This window comes from Ornithodoros turicata, unplaced genomic scaffold (genome assembly GCF_037126465.1).
Source record: "Ornithodoros turicata isolate Travis unplaced genomic scaffold, ASM3712646v1 ctg00000746.1, whole genome shotgun sequence".
Classification (NCBI taxonomy): Eukaryota; Metazoa; Arthropoda; class Arachnida; order Ixodida; family Argasidae; genus Ornithodoros; species Ornithodoros turicata.
The window spans coordinates 2402230-2423078 of record NW_026999400.1 but is presented as its reverse complement, the minus strand read 5'-3'; the positions used below and the strand labels follow the sequence as shown (position 1 = coordinate 2423078).

At 44.4% G+C, this 20849-nt stretch overlaps 3 protein-coding genes across 3 annotated transcripts in view; 2 read left to right on the top strand and 1 right to left on the bottom strand.

The window, feature by feature from the left end:
- Positions 1 to 1295: 1295 nt before the first annotated feature.
- Positions 1296 to 16698, bottom strand: LOC135374726 (leucine-rich repeat-containing protein 58-like). Its single transcript, XM_064607647.1, has 4 exons — positions 16044 to 16698; positions 15722 to 15938; positions 14115 to 14304; positions 1296 to 11780 (listed from the first exon to the last, which is right to left on the bottom strand). Exons 1-4 carry the CDS (start codon positions 16556 to 16558, stop codon positions 11581 to 11583), a joined length of 1122 nt encoding a protein of 373 aa, XP_064463717.1. The 5' UTR covers positions 16559 to 16698; the 3' UTR covers positions 1296 to 11580.
- Positions 5074 to 8841, top strand: LOC135374727 (uncharacterized). The gene is made up of 6 exons (XM_064607648.1): positions 5074 to 5509; positions 5569 to 5937; positions 6214 to 6437; positions 6705 to 6864; positions 7914 to 8010; positions 8436 to 8841. The coding sequence occupies exons 1-6, from the start codon at positions 5401 to 5403 to the stop codon at positions 8470 to 8472; spliced, it is 996 nt and encodes a 331-aa protein (XP_064463718.1). The 5' UTR covers positions 5074 to 5400; the 3' UTR covers positions 8473 to 8841.
- A 257-nt stretch (positions 16699 to 16955) lies between the features above and the next one.
- Positions 16956 to 20849, top strand: part of LOC135374782 (sortilin-related receptor-like) — a 79844-nt gene continuing 75950 nt past the window's right edge. The window contains exons 1-2 of the mRNA XM_064607713.1: positions 16956 to 17290; positions 20495 to 20731. Of these exons, the coding sequence (XP_064463783.1) occupies positions 17036 to 17290; positions 20495 to 20731 (492 nt within the window). The 5' untranslated portion in view covers positions 16956 to 17035. The remainder of the gene's footprint in view (positions 17291 to 20494; positions 20732 to 20849) is intronic.

The following is a 20849-nucleotide window of genomic DNA, read 5'->3' as shown; positions in this document are numbered from 1 at the left end:
ACACATTACACGCTAGGTGGTGCTATCTGCATTTTCAATGGTCATCGATCTCAATGGTCCTTGAAGACTGCCCGTGTGACACGGGTATAAGAAGCAAGCTGCTGAAGTTGACGCATAATGTAAAATGCAGAGACTGGAACACGAAGGGGCAGACACAACACGAAGTATTACGGAAGTGTACTAAGTCTTCGTGTTGTGTCTGTCCCTTCGTGTTCCCTAGTCTTGGTGGTTTTACAGTATGCATCATTTTCTGGTTCTTGTCGGCGAACTTTGCTTTTCCTAACCATGACTTTGTTGGACTGTATGCATGTTGGTAGGCGCACTTTAGTTAAGTGTTAGTGGTTCACAGTAAAAATTTAAAATGATCTGCTCTGAGGTAACCAGAAAACGAACTTTGCAGGGAGCTTTCTTGTATCTTTGGGGGGTGAAGACTAAGCCGAGAGAGAGAAGAAAGATTGCTTACTGAACCAGTGGCATACCCAGAAACTATAGAATGGGGTGAGGAACTTGACAGTGTTTGTGCCAAGTCAACTGGGTAAAAGCTGTAGTAAGCTAGGACTAGCAGTTCCCCGTTCTTGGGGATTCTTTTCAGCTTACATAATGGTCATTTTCACATAAAATCTAACATAAATGAAGCGAGTGAAGACGGGCAGCCGCCCTCGCCAGAGAGGGCGCGAGAACGGCAGGCACTGGCTGGTGTGGTTGGACAGGATAAAGCGGGGACGAAGAGTACTTGAATTTACGATCTCGGCAGTGCAAATAAGCGTTTTCACTTCTCTGCTTACAGGCCTTCTGACGTCAGTGGGGGGCGCTTGACATTGGGCGGTTCACCGTTAAGGTTCAAGTCGCTCGCGAGGTTCCTCGCTTTTGTAGATTTGGGCACCGATCTCGTACTCTGACATAGCAAACGTTCTCGTTATATTTAAAGTTTGCGCACTCCGAAGCCGCTACGGTAGGCTCGCGCAAGAGCTCGTGGAGGATCACGGGGTGAAGTGCTGCATTCAACGCGCGTTATGGGATCTGCAAGTTGAAGATATGGCTTCGTCTCTAACCTGCTCCGAAAGTCGCCACGGCAACACTGCCTACAAGCCCATAGATACAGCAGATACGACTACAACCGATGCTCCGGACTGGGCACTCCGCACGTGACGTGCTCCGCAAGAGCCGGTGAATGCCCGCAGGCGCTGTTTCCACGCTCTGTGCACGTGATGCCAGCGGCGGAAGCCTTTCGCGCGGCGCCCGCTCGCCCGCGCTTCGCAAGTGTTTTACGTCTGCTCAGGGGAATACGACACACATCTGAGTGCCAATAATGAATTTATTCACACCAATATACAAATGTATTTTGAAAGACGTTGGTTTCATGAAGAAAATACAGTTTTACGTGATCAGTCATTGTAGAACGTTTTGTTAAGCAGACTGTTAATGTACATTTTTGTACGTTTACCGCAGTCATTACTACGACACTTTCATGCTACTTTTTCTAACATATAGATGTCAATTATTACTCCGTCCTGTCTTTGCCTTTACCATAGCAACCATATATGTACTCTGCCCCTAATGCACACACAGCACGCTTTGTTCGTGAAGCCTATCACATATATCAAATGTGTTCACAAACAAGGAATTGTCATACACGCAGTACACACTGTGTACTACCAAAGCAAGAAACTAAACACTTCCCGCTGCTGAAATCCCAAAGAAATAGTGTCAAATCACAAGCAGAGTCTTCTATATAACTCTGCCATGGTGGTTCTGTAGCCAGTTTTCGGTGTCACATCATTATGTCCTCATTCATCATTTAACATCATTATTTCCTCACAGCAGCCAAAGGAGATAAATGGACTGAAACAGTATTTCGTATCTAAATCTTAAAGCAGAAGATTTGCGCTCTAATAAAGACGTATTGTATATAGTCTAACAATGACACACAAATAATTAGCTCCTTGTTCCAGTGTTGGATACTGCAGTAAAACCGAGCAAAATCTAACTTGTTCTTTCGAATATAACACAGTTGTGTAACTTAAAGTTGAAGCGTGAGTATGTGGCATACAACAAATTTCGTAAAGAGATAAAAAGGAAAGGAAGAGCTCTCTGAAATAGTACTTCTAAGATAACTTTGATCAGTCTTCTAAGATGATTATGAAACAATGGCTTACAAAATGGAATAGAAAAGGCCTTACACCCTAGTAACACATATTGTTGCCACAACGTTGCTGCGACGTTACGAATGCTGTAAATAGTGGAGCAATGTTTCGCAATATTCAACAATATTGTGGCAACATTGCTAGATGTTGGTCAACATTTTTCTACGCACGGCAACGTCGCCACAACATTACACTAAAACGTTTACCGAATATTGCTGCCCAACATTGTCCAAACATAGCCGGATCGCGTACCTGCAATATAAATTTTCATTTGAAGGAGATTGTCCACTGTACCAAACGTCCAAGACGTCAGAGAGCCTTTTGCCCCTTCGAACGATTTTATAACCGCTGTACATGGTTTGAGGGGCGCACATATTTACGCAACTATTGTACGAAACATCGGCCGCACCAGCCCGGCTGTGATGCGGTCACGTGATTAATGGCGCTTGTCGTTGTTATGCCGGTGTGCGTTTTGCTGTCGGGCGTTGTAGAGCAACCACCGTAGGTTACAGTTTGAAGTCACTTCCATGGCCTCTTCAGCTTTGAAGGATTTCGGTGAGTATACCCTCTTTGTTAACGTTGTTTTGACGATAGCAGAGCTTGGCATGTTCTTGCATAGTCCTTGCGTCTCTATCACACATGGGGAACGCGGGACGCTCAGCGCGCCAAGTTTCAAAAGTGAACGCCGCGTTTCGCATTCTTCGCTCTAGTCGCTCTACCGCTGACGCAGAACGATTTTGTTGTGATTATGAAACGGTGTAGGCTGAAAAGCTCGTTGCATAATGTGAGCTCTCGCCAGTTACGGAGGCGGATCTCGCATGATGTTTCAATGGATCTACAAAACTTCCTGGATAACACAGTGTTTGACAGTCCAAGTGACGACGCTTTGGAAGGTGTGCCAGAGGGTCAGGTGCCTGCCACGCTGACAATACTCAATTTGTCTGTGGATGCCGCAGGGAGCAGTCAAGAGAGTGACAGCTCAGATTACGAGAGCGTCGTCTCTGTCGCCTACGCTGGCTATTCGGAAGATGCATTGGGCAGTGTGTCGCATGAAGCCTTCGATGTTCACTCAGATACAGACGTGAATTCTGGACGCTCGACTACTCATACTGTCCATTCTGCAGCGGACACAGGCAGTGTAAAGGTTAAGTTGCAGCAGTGGGCGCTCAAGACAAAACTACCTGCCTCCCACCTGACAAGTCTGCTAAAAGCCCTGAAGTCTTTCCACCCCGATCTTCCCGAAGATGCAAGGACGCTCTTGCAAACGCCGAGGTCAGTTGAGGTCAAATCTTTGGGGGACGGTGTGTACCATTACTTTGGTATACGTGCCACATTGCTTCGCCACATTATTGAGGACAACATACCCAGCAGCTGCTCCACACTTTCCTTGGTCATCAACATAGATGGGCTTCCCATATCAAGGAGTTCAAGGAGGCAATTTTGGCCCATACTTATAAGAGTCAATGAAAGTTCAGACAGTACACCATTCATTGCTGCACTGTACGAAGGTGATTGCAAGCCACAAGATTTGAGCGCATACTTGAGCGATTTTGTGCAAGAAATGAATGAGCTTTTAAAGGAAGGCATTACTCACAATGATCACCTGTTCGACGTTGTGCTGCACGCATTCATATGTGATGCACCAGCTAGAGCATTTTTGAAGTGCATCAAAGGACACACTGCTTATTATGGTTGCGAGAAGTGTGTTCAGAAAGGCATATATTCAAGTTGCGACAACAAGGTCATCTACCCTGAGTGCGGAAGTCTACTACGTACTGATGAGAGCTTTAAAGTGCAACAACAACCAGATCACCACCATGGGTATTCTCCTTTGCTCTCCTTAAATGTGGGACTTGTGAGTCGTTTCCCGTTAGATTACATGCATTTAGTGTGCCTGGGAGTAATGAAGAAATTGCTGACTCAGTACTGGACGTCCAGCAAGCCGCACCCAGCAAAGATGAGTAACCTGTCAAAGAAACAAGTCTCGGAATATCTTAATCGTTTAAATGCCCACGTCCCCAGCGACATGAAACGAAGGCCAAGAGCACTCCATGTCGTGGAGCTCTGGAAAGCAGTTGAATTTCGCAACTTCCTGCTTTATTACGGAGCTGTAGCTTTACAAGGCACCCTGGGGCGTGCTCATTTCAAACATTTCATGAAGTTCAATGTCTCCATGACGATTCTGGTCTGCAGGAAGTTCTCCGTGACACACATTGATACTGCAGAGCGTCTTCTTCAGGAGTTCGTAGCTGAGGCTGGTGAGCTCTACGGAAGTGGAATTTACGTGTATAACGTCCATTCCTTGCTTCACGTCGTGAATGACGTGCGAAGGTTCGGCCCACTTGACGCGTATTCAGCATTCCCGTTCGAGAATTTTCTACACGAAATCAAATCGTTACTGAACTCTCACGCCAGGGCTCTGCAGCAGGCTGTCCACCGCCTCAGCGAAAAGCAATTGATGTGCAGGTTAGGGCGTCCACCAGCGTTGTCATGTGAGCCCTCACGACAGCATTCCAACGGGCCAACCCCTGCAGGGATCACCTGCACTCAGTACTCCATGCTTCAAATTGGAGACACTGTTTTCAAGCTTTCAAGAACAGACTGCTGTGCAAAGCTGAAGGATGGCCACATTGTATGGATTGTAAACATTATAAGTACTGCAAGTGGTGTGAGCATCTGCGGACGGTATTTTCCAAAGCTGGAGAACCTATATCATCAGCCGCTGACATCCTCTGAGTTGGGCATATTTGCAGTTACGGGCCCTTCAACAGATTATGCTGTCTGGAGTGTAGACGACATTCAGCACAAATGTGTGTGCCTGCCAGCTGGACCAGGCCGCTACGCTATATTTCCTCTCTTGCACACATGCAAGTAATACGTCATGCACCACTGGAGGGCCCCTTACATCCTCTTTTTTTTTTTTTTTTTTTGTTAAACTGTCCTGAGGCACGGGCAGTAATTTTTGTGTTGCCGTGATCTGATGCGGATCAGCGGTTGACTTTACCAGCAAAAGCACTGCCTAAGCTTTGCGACGTGCTATGAAAAATCAACTAGAGGGCGTTCTGTGCACAGTGTCATGCACTGTTGTTTGACATTTCTTTGAACTTTTCTTTGTTACTGTTTTTCAAACAAAGCATCATCATCAATCCCATGTTCCGCTGTTCTAGGAACTGCGCAGTACAGTATCGTGTTCTATGAGGAACGTGACGAGGTTTCTGCAATTCCTACACTGTGGGTCACTCCACATGGCACTGCAATGTGGCCACCATACAAGAATGCTGCCAAGCTGGCAAATGCAATACGGAATTGTGAAAAGCCTGTGAAACACTGGACGGAACACAAGTGTCGGGTGCTTTATCAGTGCGGTAGGTTGTCATTTACATCATCTGTGGAAGCGCCAATAACCTTGTTATTTTTTTCCCAGAGACTTATGAAATGGCAAGACAAAAAGAGCGCCAGGCAGCGATCACGTCAGACCTAGCAAGCGACAACGACAATGACGAAATCTGCATCCTCAAGAGGAAGCGTCGCCGACCACAACGCTTTTTATCTTCTGACGAAGAGAGCATGAACGCCGTGGATGGAGGCGTTTCAGACGAAATGGCAGAACCTCCTGCTGAACAGCAACTCACAGCGCAGTGTATTCCACGCCCACGACCTCCAAAGATACCAGGATCTCAGCCTCGCACTTCACAAACTGCGTCGGTTCCTCGCTCACTCTCTCCCCCAAGGTCACTGTCACAAGGGCCAAGAAACCATGAAGTGAGGGCCAGAGAAAGTCCCACGAAGTCTTGTAAGTACAGCCTTGACAAATTATCTTGCACCTTGTAACACTTATCTTCAACTGTGCTTTTAAACGTTATGTTCACATTATAGCTGTACGTAATTCGTTTATATGAGACCATATCAGCTGCGTACCTTTGTGTAGAGATCGAGTTGTACTGGAGGGCAAAGAAATCCTGTTGTCGTCAATAGCTACCCCTACAGTTAAAAGCCCTCAGACACTGCACTGTTTCGCAGTCTCAGCTGTGGCATAGATTCTGAAATGTCATTCCTCTGTCTTTTGCAGCATTAGAGCACAAGACCCTCAAGGTATTGAAGGGGATAAAGACACAACTAGCTATACAAGCAGGGAGTCTGAAAAGAATTGAAACGGCGCTCTCAGCACACATTCCACCAGCAGCACCTGAGCCACCAGACAGTCAAGTGCTCGAACTGCTACCTCTAGCATCCAGCAGCAGTCTTGATGAGCTTGAGAAACAGTTCTATGCACCCAAAAGCAGATCTGATCTTGTAAGGACAGCTTGCATTTCCTGTAATTATTTTTGTCTAATGCTCTATGCCATCAGTATTTTTGCTTACGGAAGCATCTACTGATTGCGCACTTTCAGGTGGGCAATAAAATGCACGGGTAATTCAGACTGTGAATATGGCCAATGGTAGTGCAAATGAAAAAAAAATAATAATAACCCAGTTATGTCCAATTTTCCCAAGCTGAGCAGCCCATTTTGTAGCAATAATTCTTCCCCTTCGTATGTGACAGTCCATTCTCATCCATAGGTGTCCTACCTCTCAACTATTGGCGGGGCTTCACCGCAAGACTGTGTGCGTCACATCATGCGGCGGTGCATGGTGGACTCGTATGCTCAAGGCTTCTGCATGACTGGAAGGAAAGGCAAACAAGCCTTTTTGGGCCACAAGCTGTTGGACGTCGTCACTGGTAGGTTGTCATCACAGTTGCCAATAGCCCACTGGAGGCAGTGTAGTTGTGTGCATTGCTTTCAAGTGATCTAAAATAGCATTCTTGTACAACATCTACTGAACTGCAGGGATGTAAAAAGGAGCATTAGTTTCTCTTAGTGGTTGGCTGTTCAACTTGGACTCAAAACTGGCATTGCTATCTGTCGTAGAACTACCTAGCTAGCAGGTTCTATAACATTTATGACAAGAATACATAGCCTGCTGGTCCAGTTTTTAAAGTGCTTCTACACCAAAACTAAACGCAAAACCAAAACAAACTTGAAGGTGACTAAAAACGTTCTCCTTGTCTCCAAGTTCACAGCCACAGCTAGTAGAGCTTACCTTCAAAACAGAACAGTTTTAAAATACAGCGAGCTCCCTTTAAGTCATAATCGGATAAGTTGAAATTTATGCTTGACTCAAACCACCATGATTTTCCTGGTCTATCTACTTTGTTGTACAATGCATTTAATAACTCAAATTACTGTTTAACTTAAACAAACAGTGGTGGATACTGGGGGCGTCGAGTTGTTCAGAGTTTACTGTATAGTCGTTTTTCGCTCAAGCTTAGGTTTTGTTTTCCAATTATTTATGTGGAGTATGTTGTCATTGCCCGTTTCTGCAAGCTTTGATTTCCTGGCAAGGTTGATTGGCTACTGGACAAGCAGCCTATTGTGTTCTCTTACGACTGAAGTGAAACATCCTGATTTTTACCTGGTTGTGAGCTCAACTAAGAGTAAAGGAGAAAAGGATAGAAATGGCATGCGACGTCACGACAAATGTTCTGGAGATATTTGGGGTGCTTTTTTGACAACAATGTTGCCCTCCGCAGATGGGGCAGAACGTCGGAAACTGGTTCAGCTTTGGGCTGTGCAGGAAGCATTTAACTGAAGGTGTGAATTCACAAATGTGGAACCCACACATGGCATGACTATGCTAATAGAGTGCTTTTTGGGGGTAAATAGGAAAAAAGTACACGTAATTTGTGAGCTGACTTCGTTCCTTTTTTTGTTTTCTCGACAATACAAGGCGCAGTACGGAAGCATTTCCCGGAAGAAACTGACACACATCTGAAGACGTACGTTGCAGACTGGCTACGCTATGCTCCATCAAGGGTGAAGAAACGGTATGAGAGATATGTACTCATTATTATGCTTCCTCCTCATTTCCAATGGGAGCAATGGGATGAGTGCAAGCCCTGCTGTGTGTATATGTTTAGTGCCACATGTATAGTGATAGCGTATGGAACATTGGAAGGTAGACCCGTGCAAATGGTGCATTGTCTTATGAAATCGAATAGGTCCAGTGTCAAATCACGTTCAAATCGAAACAAGTAGTTTTCAAATATATAACAAACACTTCGGTTATTCGGTTGGAAGTTGGAATGCCAGTACAGGGGGTTCCTTCTGGTACATTTTATGCTTGTTTTCTTCAGTGGTTACATTGCTCTGGGTGTTTCATTTGCTTCGCCCAACATTGGTGTTGCATTTTGCGGCCACCGTCATGTGTTGCTTTAAACTATGTTAAACATGTTTCACATTTCCATTTCAGGAACAGCAGCCCTCAGGAACAAGCACCATCTGTGTAACTGTACACATAAATAAAGCTTTTTTAAAATAAAAAGCTTTGCACCATAATCTACCTGAGCGCCATTAGCCTGTCATAATCGCATATCTGAGCCACCCACAAGTCCCACGGTGGAGCCAGAATATTTCTGAGGACCGTAAACAGGGGCTGAGGGCATGCTGGGATTGACCCGTAAAGGGTTTCAGACAATGCTGGCGCACAGCACACGGTGGCTTCGCATCCAAATCGTAGCACACGCTGGGAGTGTCTGCTCGGAAAAGTGGGAGCACTATACTGGTTTCCTCTTGACCTAGCGTTGTAAGTATAATACCTCTTCCCCATGGTAACATAGCAAGATGAAGGGGGAACTGATGCAGTGCTCGCCCTTTTCCCAACATAAACTCTCAGCATGTGGTTCAGTTCTTGCATGCGGAGACACTGTGCTTCATGGGCCGGCATTTTCCGCCGCCATCATTCTGGTGGCAACATTCCTGTAATGTTACCTGAACGTTCAGTAATAGTGGCTTTACTGTTGGGGCAATGTTGGAATAACGTTGGCTCCACGAGAAAAAATATGCCAGTAACATTGCAGCAATGTTGGAACAATGTTGAAAGCATGTTGTCATCATGTGGCAGTATCATTGCAGCAACGTTGCAGAGCTAATTTAAACATTCTGGCAATGTTGGAGCAATGTTCGCATGTAACGTTACTAGGATGTGGCTTCAAAAGGACATTAGCCACGTTTTGACAACGTTTGGGGGCAACATTGTAACAATGTTCCGGCAACATTTTGTGTTACTAGGGACACCTGCTTGTGCATCATGAGGTAAGTGAATCCTGTAAAGCTGAGAAGGCTCTTTTCAGTCATAGCTAGTGACCTTAAAGGAACTGTGAAATTGTACCGTAATTTCACGCGTATTAGCCGCGGCTTATGCACGATTTGTTTTGTCACGGGCGCTCTGCGGCTTATCCACCGGTGCGGCTTATCTGATGACGATTTTTTCCTGGTATTTTCCCCATACGCCGGTTTTAACGAAATGGCCGACAGTGTCTCTGGAACAGCACTGCCCTGCCGATGCACGAACAGTGCGTAACAGGGACGGGTCCACATTCGAGTAGATTGATCTTCCTGGTGCATTCCCCCAAGCAGCTTTAAGGAAAGTGGTGACAGTGATTCAAGTCTTCTGGAAGGCCACTGATCCTTCAATCCATGAAAAACGCCTAACAAGGACACAATCCGATCTTGGTAGAACTCTAGAGCTGACCCCGGAGTATGGACCACAGGGTTTATGTCCTTCTCTATGATCTCCTTTGCCGCACAAATCAGTCGTCTCGTATTGCCCGCGGCTTATCTGCGAGTGCGGCTTATCTGCTAGAAAAATTTTAAAGCTTTCCTAAAAACGCGTCCTGTGGCTTATCTGCGGTGCGGCTTATACGCGTGAAATTACGGTACTGTTTGATGGATTATGTTAGAAACCTTGTGCTCTGTTCCCTAAGCATGCATATCTATGTCTTGCATCAATTGAAGTACATGCCGCTTCATGGGAAGGCATGAGGCATGTCCTTTCCTTCGGTAACTAGCTACTCCTCCCAAGGCAAATTCCCCATTTTGGAATCGCTGCCTGTCTTTTTAAATGCTTCAAAAACAGCATTCCCCGGAGCCAAGGAAGACTTTGCGTATCGAATACACACGCAAGAACGTTACAAAACGTGCATGAAAGCCACGTGGCTCTTCGACCCCATAACTATTTTGGAATAAGACCCACAATATCACACACACAAAGTCACATACATAGCATCCAAAAGCCCAGTGCTTCTTGACAAGTACAGTGCCAGGGTGTCTACCAAACTATACAGCCTTCAAATTCCCTGACTGTTTCAAGCGAATTCCCTGCCAAAAACAAAAGGGAACTTGGTGCCTGCTCCTATGTTCTGATACAGATTCCTCATAAAACAGACCATTTATTACGTATTAGTGAGGCTATCCTACTTTTCTGCCTCAGAGTGTGTCGTACTGGTGAACTGTTACTTGCGGTAACATTGCTGCGGCTAGGGCTGCCACCTTTCGTAGTGAAAAATACCGGCTGAGGGAGAGGAGGTGGAATAGAGGGAAAGGCTCGTGGAAAAGGGAAAGTGGGTGAGGTGTGGACGAGCACACACACACACACATAGAGAGAGAGAGAGAGCGTGCTCGCTCAAGATAATACCAGGAAACGTATGTTCCTGTGTGTGGCTGTATCACTGATGCTAGAAATAACAATGATAATAATAAGAATGAATAACTAAGAAAACTGTTGACTAAGTGTGTTACTAACTAAGGGTGTTGACTAACTAAGAAAAAGGTGACTGCGGAGCTGGGTCTGTGTTCCAGATTTATTCAAGCTGTAGTGGAATGTTGAAGGGAAAAGGCTGCCGGTATCGCCTTCCTACCGGCAGAGCGCCCAAATAACCAGCCGTGCCGGTATAATACCGGCCTGGTGGTAACCCTAGCTGCGCCATCGCCGCTCAACCACCAATCGACACTCACGATTCGCCGCGCATCATCACGGCACTTGTCTGCGATCTTCCCTCACTTCAGCTGCGTTTTGGCCAAATTCCCTGACAATACCCTGACCTTTCCGGTCACATCAAAATTCCCTGACAATTCCCTGTTTTCCAGGTTGGTAGACACCCTGAGTGCTACTGGAAATAGCTATGGCACCTGCACATCAAAATGAAACTTTCCATTTGGAAACGCATTATGACTTCATTAGTACTATTCTAAAACACAAACAGATTGGCAACATATGCGTATCAAGTAAAATACTATTGCAAGATTCTGAACAGGCATTCACCAAAAATGTGGAGACACGTGCATATTTGCAGGGAGAACTGCCGGCTCATCCAAGATACAAATTCGGGAGGACAAAAAAAAGACTAGATGAGAATGTGCAACAAAGGAGGGATCCTGTCCGGGATTTTGAAATGAATAGAAGGCAATTTCTCCCTGCATTTTTGCTATAAAAATATGTAGTAACAACAACAACTATAGGTTATCTCCCATGTGAAAACAAAACAAATAAAACTTATGTGCTCGAGGGGTTGTCTACTTCCAAAGGCAGTGATGTTTGAAAGAGTAGCAGCGATGCATTAACCCAGCAGTACTCTGCGAAGACGAGACAAGTCTATGCCACTGCTTTCATCTTCTGATGCTTCCGACTCTGAGCCACCGCCGCAGGACAGCTGAGAGCTGCACTTCGAAGAACACAGATATTGCAGCAGCGGGATCCTGTACTTGCCACAGAAATCTACAAACTTGATGTGCTCCACTCGCGTATCAAAGTAAACTCCTGCGATAGAACACACACAAAAACATCGAACATTAGCAAAGCAACCTGGTGCATATTTCTTGAAGGCATGGCAGGCTGGCTCATGCTCGCAGGAAAGGCCATACGGACCAGAGCGTCTCATGCCCCACTTTCAATGTCATGTTTCATCAAGAGACATTTCCCTCTAACTGTGCCGTTAAGGCTCCTTGTGAGTTTCATTACGTTCTGAATGGCCAGTTGGTTCTAGAGAATATCAGGTGTCCTAGGGCAGTAGACATAAAGACACACACACGGTAGACACACAATAGACACACAATAGGTTTTCTGCATCACAACCTGTGTGCCCAATGATAACACACTTGCCCAAAAATATAGGGCCTGCAATTGGTCAATGTACACTCACTCATAGGGGAATAGGGGAATGAGTATGAGGGAAGTCTCAAACTAATGTCTGAGACTTCCCTCAGACAATGCGTATTTGTCTGAAATGCTCATTCAAACGTACAGCAGCTCGTACAATTATTTTGCCGTACGTTTTATTTGCTCAATTAATATTTGCTCGTACAATTATTTTGCCTGAGCGTGGGCTGCATGCCGTACGAGTCCGAAGAAACAATCTTGCAACACCTAGAGATTTCAGACAGGATAACACGTGAGCTGTCGATTTTAGACAAGTATGTTGCAAGCAGCGCTCGTACATCTACCAGTCCTTGGCACGTTGACTAACATGCTAGCAAAAGTTGTCCTATTCCAGTTGTCCCCTTTTCTTACTAGGTCATCCTTGTTATCTCTATATTTGTCTGACTGACTAGACGTGCAGTGATACTCCCTTTCCTGTCGAACTGATAAAAAAAAAAGCTTACTCCGAAGAATTCTTCTTAAAACCTTTTGTTTGTAAACCATACAAAAATTTTCAACACAGTTGAGTATGTATGTTTACCATAGGTCAAAACCTCACATTCATGGAGGTTGTGCCACGCTCGTAAGGAGTATGCCGTCTGACATGAAAAAAAAGCAAGGCAATAGCTGGGAACACACAGAATACCAATGGAGAAACCGCTGTTCTTATTGGTCACAATGTCCTGCACAATGAGGGCGTCTGAAGCAAAATATTCAATTCTCATTCACCTTCTAGATAGTAAGCCCTGGTTGTGACTCAGTAATGAAGGTGTTTGGGCTTCAATTCTGCATTTGTAGTCCCCTCTCTTTCCATTACAACACCACTTGGTAAAACATTTTTTTTTCTATATCTTATCCCTCTAATCCAGCGCACACGTACATCATCGCCATGTGCCAAGTTTGTGTTTTGCATGACAGCTACTGCAGCGGCAAGCCAAACACGCTATCGTCTCTCACTTGCATTACATGATAACCTTAAGTGTCATGCATGGGGACATTCTGTTTACTGATGTTTAATCTTAGCTCTCACATCTATAAACTACACACGCAGGTACCTGCAGCTGCTGTGCTTGCAGAGATTAAAAAGAGGAACGATGCCAGATGGCAGCTGTCAGTGATGATATCCGAGTATTTGCATTTTGGATCTTCCGTTTATTTTTGCTCCCACAGAAGGTTAGGAAGTGTTAACCAGGGCAAATGTCTAATAAAGGAGACACCGTGCTACTGTGCAGACATACAAAATTACTTTCTCACTACCAAGTAAAAAAAAAAAAAAATTTCACATATTTCGTTATCAACTAGAAGTATGTGTACAGATGGGGGAGACGGTAGGGATTAAAACCCAGGAGAAAATTACAGCAACAACATAAACCTTAAATATACAATAATAATACCTGGACATTTTTCTGCAAATGCTCGTAGCTGCACACAACATATCTACTTGTCCTTCTAACTCAGGATGGCAGCGATTGGCATGACATTAAAGTGACAGGTCCATGTCCCAGCATTTTGAGGAAACAAACAAACAAAGTTTTTCTACATGTTTCTCATGGCCTCTCTCGAGCTGCCTCACTGGCGGAGTTGTCTGCTGTGACGCTAGAGCTGGAGAGGTTTCAGTATTCACGGTGCCCATCTTCTACGCGTCTGTTACTCCCTTTGCTGCAAAACTTGAAATGCAGGTTCACATTGCTGCAGATAATTGTTTTTCCCATTTATCCGGCCTAACGTGCGATTGTAAGTATCGCAACCCCTTTAAACTTGTCAGTTTTTGTAGCGTTTGCATTCTGTGAGTCACTGTAACAGGAATTGACCTGCGCTTTTGATTTGCTGGTTAGAGCTGCTCCTGTACCAATACTTTCAAACTTCAATGGCATGGCACCAGCACTCTCGAGTAACGTGAGACAATTATTGCACCGAGATCACCGTTGTATTGGTGGACAAGAAAGAAATCACTACCTTTACACTTGGGGTTGACACAGCGCTGGGCAGAGTTGAGGTAGCAGTATATGTTTGGCGGAAGGTCCTCTCTACAGAAGGGCACCTTGTTAATTTTGACACAGCGGGCAGCAAGCTCCTGCAAGCTAGGTGGATCGTATGTCATGTCCCTTACGAAGCGCACCACCAGTGGATTGCCTCTCAGGCTCAGCTGCAAGAACAAGCTCATTTAATGCGTAATAATAATAATAACAGTAATAATAAGAAAGCAGGTGAGATAAAAACAGTATGACGTGCCCACATGCTACAGAAGCTACGCTCAGTTTCTAACACATTTTCAAAGCCGATCGACATGTTATGAAATACGGCCCCTTCCCACGCATGTAATTTCTCTTTCTCACTGAACGTGTCTGCCAGTCTTTTGAAATACGCAGAACAGCGCACATTTCTCATTGTCGGTTAACAGCGTTGCCACTGTCCCAATCCAAAACAGTGGGAGACCACTACCCTAAAGCAGTTGCTGTCAGGAGGGTGCCTGAAAAATTTTACGCTTCGCCCCCTAGACAAATAGGCTGCAACGCTTCACGAAAGACCGCTAGGCTTGTTGGGATCCTCGAACTACCCTTCGCTATCTCATTCATTTTTGTTTTCTCACAAGCACTCTGCCTTTGAGACATGCATATACAGGGTGTTTGCTCTGACGTGTCCAGAAATTATATTTAAAGCGAGCGATAAAAGAAAAGCAAGTGGTACTGCTTCGCTAGTAGCACCTGTTTCTTAGTCAAGTAGCTGAAAAGTAGCGCTTGTTTCTCCTTTATCGCTCGCTTTAAACAAAATTTCTGGACACGTTAGAGCAAACACCCTGTATACAGCACAGGTGTCCATTCTCTTCCTTTATATTTGATTTTTATCTTCTGCACAATTCAATAGGATGTACCCACACCAACTAAAAGTACAATGAAGCACTGACGACACTATGGATAGCATTTCAGAGAATATATCCACCCCTTGCATTTTACGCAGTATGGCTTACAACCCCTCTCTGGCGGGACATAACCTCATGGTAGCAACTGAGTTCATGTTGGTAGCATAACAGATACATTCATTTTGACAATGTCATTAAGGGGCTATTGTTGCAGTGATTTATACAGGTTGATATATGACGACTATGGCAATATTCACTGCAGTGTGTTCTGTGGTGTATTACAAAACTTCCGTGACAAAAACAATCACCCTAATCTACAAATTAGTGTGACAACCCAAGTTCAGTTCTATTATTCATGTTGACGCTACAGACGCAGGTAAATTTAAAACTCATGTCTTCAATATGGCTTGACAAGTATATCTTTTCAAACTTTTAACATTTATTCACATTTCATTGGAAAGCCACGTAAGAGATGACGTTCACAATGGTCACTTATTAATTTTTACTTTGCGTGATGCACTCTTCTAACAGTTATCATGGAACTGTATGCAACACCAGATACTCAGAAATCTCATCTGGACTTGTTTCACTTGGCAACAGCAATATCTTTTCCAGAAAAAGTTCTGCTGGCTCTCTGCCCACTTCAAAGGCAATTACTAACTGACTCTGCAGGCTCATACATGCGGTCGTCGTGCAGACTTGCCTCATATAAGTTCTCTAGTCTGATGATAGAGGGTGGCAGTGTAGTCAGAAGATTATCATGAATCGCCAGCGAGCGCAACTTGCGGAGGCACGCCAACGATGATGGCAGAGTAACCAACTTGTTCTTGCTCAATACAAGCGATTGCAGATTTTGCAGTTTACCGACTTCTGCGGGAAGTTCCTGGATCGCGTTTCCTCCCAAATACAGTGTCTCCAATCTGTGACAGAAATAAACAAATGCGATTTTACCGAACAGCCCGCCTCGTTTGTGTCGGACAGCAGGATCCGAGGTGCAGCCACTGAAAGATTAATAAAAATCATACTTCGCTAGCCTCCCGATGTCTTTGGGCACATCTTCAAGCAGGTTGCCGCCAACGTAGAGTCCTCGAAGTGACAATAGGTCGAGTACTTGAGACGGCAGCGTTACGAATTGGTTCCCACTAATGTTTAACACTTCCAACGACGACAGTGCACTCATGTCCTTAGGAAGGGAATCGCCTGTCAACAGGTTGCCTCTCATAAGAAGAACTTTCAGACCACTGATTCGAAGAATGTCGTCAGAAAGGGATCGTAGGCTATTATTGCTTAGGTCAAGGGTGTGAAGGTTGAAAAATGTTCCCAGAGACCTCGGAAACGAAGAAAGTCTATTGTGATGCAGTTCTACCGCTCGCGTTCGGTGGCATCTCCCGTCGTTCCCGAGAGCTTCCAAATTGCTGTCAACGGTTTCAGTGTCCAAGTCCAAATGTGCGAGGTCCAAAATTGCTTCTTCTGGAACGTCCAGGGAGTGGAGGTTTAGGTCTTCCTGATCTATCGCAGAGCTTTGTATCGGTGGTGCCATCTCACACTACGATTCACTGCTGCGAGTGTTGACCATCAAGCCATTCAAGCATGCAAGACACAACCTCCAACACACCTCACATCAGTTGCCATGCAAACTACAAAAATTGCAATCAGACGCAATGTCCTACATTAACTGCACAGACATAACATAAGTATAAAAAGATGTAAAGGTCTCTAGGTGGCGCAGCCAACAAAATCATTATTTTTGCATCTATCGTATTCATACTTATAGCTCGCGCTAAATTAGTCCATTATTATTAAGCTTATTCTTTGTTCGCAAGTATTTTGTTGTCACCAAGCTAGACTATGTGTGTTCTAGGGTCTAGACGTCGTTTACTCCCGTCTCATTGCCTCGTATGGGGTCAATCAGGCCAATCAGGGCCTCTTCTACTCATTAGCCCAGTTCATATCCATTGCAAGCCATATTTGTTACTGCGTTGGTTTGCGTGATGTGAGGTGTTCGTGTATTTGAACCATGGAAATTACGGGAGGTATCGGCATGATTTTGCGCATCCTGGTAGTGCACTTGCTCGTGAAGGGATCACAAAGCTATGGACAGTCGTCTTCCACATTGCACATAGCAGCAGATGTGAGTTCACTTACTCACACTTTCTACGCCGACAGCAACAACGCAAAAGCTCAGCTGAATAGCCCCAGTCATGTTGTTTCACGGACGAGACGGTCAGCGATGACGGCACCTACCCTGAATACTACGGGAATGCTCTCAACGGTAAATAATGCAATGCTCGCTTTTGTCGTCGCTTGTGTTTCACTTCAGCACTTTCTTACGCCTGTCATTCAACGCGCACCGGCACGGCACTTCTGTTGTGTGCCTCTAGTTTTCTAATGTATTTAAATAATTTCGACGTTCCTAAGGCATGACGGAAACAAAGAACAACGGGGTTGTGTTCCAGCCGTTGCAGAGTCAAACGCGGTGAAAAGCACGTAAGGTAGTGAATTCGTTAAGCTGTCATGTGACAAGGCGCAGCCTGTGTGTAAAAGAAAGAGCAACATAGTTACTGGTTGCTGTTCCCGGTTGGCATGACAAGGCATTTTATTTGTTCTTCGACGCAGGTAAACTGTAAACAGATATTGGAACACCACTACTGCTTGAATAGAATTACCACAGCAGCATCTGTGTCCCAGCATCTTAGTTTTCTGGTAGCATTGTACACTCCAGATTTACTCCGCAACATATGATTGTAGAGGTCAGAGGAATTGGTGCTGCCCATACAGTTAACAGCTAGTAAAAGCTGTCGTAGTGGGTAATTGGATGCCCATGATGAGTATGGCCTGAGCTTGTGGGCAACAAAGAAACACTACACACAGACGAAAGATCAAAAGCTATTGAGCTCTCGCCTGTGTGCCATGTTTCTTCATAGCCCAAGCGCAGACTATACGCGTCATGGATAGGATTCACCATCTTCCCTGTGTCTATGCTATGTTGTGGAAGTAGTTTGATGCACATTCCCTGAAATTCCACGTTCTTGACTGCATCCATCTCATATTATTCTTGTATTTCATATTCGTGGTACATCATAATAAATTCTCAGCAATTTAAAAGGGAAACATATCTGTGCATTGAAGCTCTCGAGACACATTTTGTGTCATCTGATTATGCTTATGCTTGCAAACGACTGTAAATCTTGTAGTCAATTTTCTTCCGCTTAGTTTCTCAATTTATGCCCGATGCGTACAAACATCTCAGCATGGAAGGTTTTGATGGTCCTTCAGTAAAAAAGAAAATATGTTGAGAAGCATGTTTAAGTTTGCTATCAAGTTTCAAACCATGTGTGTGCAGAAATTATTTCCAGGAATTGTACTTTGCATTTCCGTTCGCAGCTCCTGCCTAGAAACATAAAAGTATGAAACGTGACGTCACGGGGCAGGGAAAGAGATAAGGTGTCGGGTTTCAAGCAGTCTTACACATTTCCTGTTCAATGGATGAGTGAAACCAATATGCAGCCTAGCGGCGTGTCTCCATTTCGCCATCCATTTTCTAAGACAAACTGCATGCGTCACAAAAACGTATGGAAAAAGTAGTGACTGTTGTCAGCACTTTGAAGCCCAATGCTTATCACGTGGTAGTTATTGGCATTGTTAGGTGTCATGCAATAGCATTTGCTCATTGCTATGACTAGAGGCATTGTAGCAAAAGATGTATTATATTGCTGACAAGGATTTCCTTAGAGGACTTCCCTCAGCTTGCATAAGGGGAGCTGCTGTGGCGTACCCTACATATCAGCGATTGGCCCTGCCGAGAAAAAAGTGCTGACAGGCTGTCTCACGTTGGGTGCAATAAAATTGGATAACGCTGTCATAAAAGCCACAGCAGTATCACTTGCCAAAAATATCTGGGATTGCAGGAGAAAAAAAGACACAGTGTGAACAGTTCAAATGGCCAATAATACTGAACGTACATTGAAACAGAAAATGTACAAACTCGTTGAGGACGTAATGTTGTGAAGCACTACGGGGTGCTTCGAATATAATTTCACTTTTCATTATGCATTGGTGGTATTGATTGTAACGTTCCTTCTCGAAGGAACCCAATAGTCCAAAACTCTGTGTCCTCTTCTTTCTTCCTCGTGACCCCACCCTCTCGTCCTCCTCGTTGGCACCTTACATTGATGTTACTTCAAATAATCGGCCGAGGCCGGGATACTTGCTGTTATACGCACTATAACATGAATTTTCATATTTAAAAACACACATCTACATGGTTTGCTAATTTTTTCGACTACCTTGCTGAGCCTGTTATAATACTTTTGTCCTTGCATTAACTCACTCACTACCTCAAACAAAGCACTTGAAGAATGGTAGTTTGTTCATTCCACCAAAGTATGCGCAGATTCTAGCGCACATCTTCTAGCATATCACTTCAACACTTTAGTATGTCACTTGGCACTGCACTCCTGGCAAAGGTGGTACAAAAAAGGTCAAGCGAGTGCGCTTGTCACATTTGTAACTTCTGAACTTCAGTTTTGTTCAGCTAATAATGTGTATTGTAGAGGAATCATCCCATTCCTTTCAATGCTAGGTTAGCTCCTTACAATAATGTAAGTGCTTTTTCTGCCAGAAATTCATGCCTCTCTACGAGGCATACATATGCAATATGTAAAGTTTTCTGGGTACGTCTTTGTACGCAATTTCTTGAGTGCAACAGCAAAACAGTGTTGGGTTATTGATGTTATGTGACTAGTGAGACAAAATGTTTGGAAACAAAACACTGTATTCGAGTGTGTTCGGACAATCAAATACAGAGTATTTTATTTGCAAATCCAATACTTTGAAAGATTGATATCAATTTGTATCTGAGTACATAAATGTCTATACATTTTTACTTCAAACCCTGTGTATCTAGATGCAGCAATTTCATTGTTTCATAACGTAAACAATCCTTTTGTTTTGTGTCTGCATATATCATAAATGCGTAATAAATTTATTGTGTTATTGAGGTACCTATAAATATTGCAAGCAAGAATCGTCATCTTCATCTTCGAGCTGACTCAACGCGAGCCTTCCATTAAAGCCTTTGTTACCCTTGGCTTTATTACAATATAGATCAGTTTCCGCGGGTGACGTCACAAGGTACGGTGTGGGCAAAACAAATTAACAGAGAGTCCGGGACAGTGAGAATAATGTGACACAGTTTGCCAGAAATTACCATTCGACAACACCTGAATCAATCTGCAATTACATACGGCAATCAGGAGTCGCGTTCTTGTGGTTGCCCACACAACAATGGCGTCTTTTGTTTGTAAATGGAAGGAGGCCTATATTTTTATTCCAGTTCCACTTTGCTCTAAAGCAGTTTGCATCAGGATCTTTCTGTGTCACCTAACACTGTGTAGCAGACGGCGCGCCGCTCTGTGACACAAGTGTTGGCTTCGTCTGCCTTGTTACAATTCCTGTGTTCTTTCTTTCTTTCCAGTTTGCACTGAACTCAAGTGCGCAGCAACTGAAAGTGCACTGGGTTGGTGCTGGTAGCCCTGTGGTGGTTTGCCTAGCAAAGGACGTTGTACAGATAAAGAATGGAACCACCATGGTGTATGTTTCTAATGACTACGGTACAACCTTCAAAGAAATCCAAGCCAAGCACATGCGGCTGAAGGACGGGTCACCTTCTGAGATTAGCACGTTTTATATTAGTTCAGTGCTGAACTCTCATGTGAGTATCATATTTTCAGAGTGCTCATTTCGTCTACCCATTGAAAGAAGTCAACAATGAACACTCTGCATATTGACTTACATGGTACTGAATGTACTGTTGGGGACACGGTTCGCTA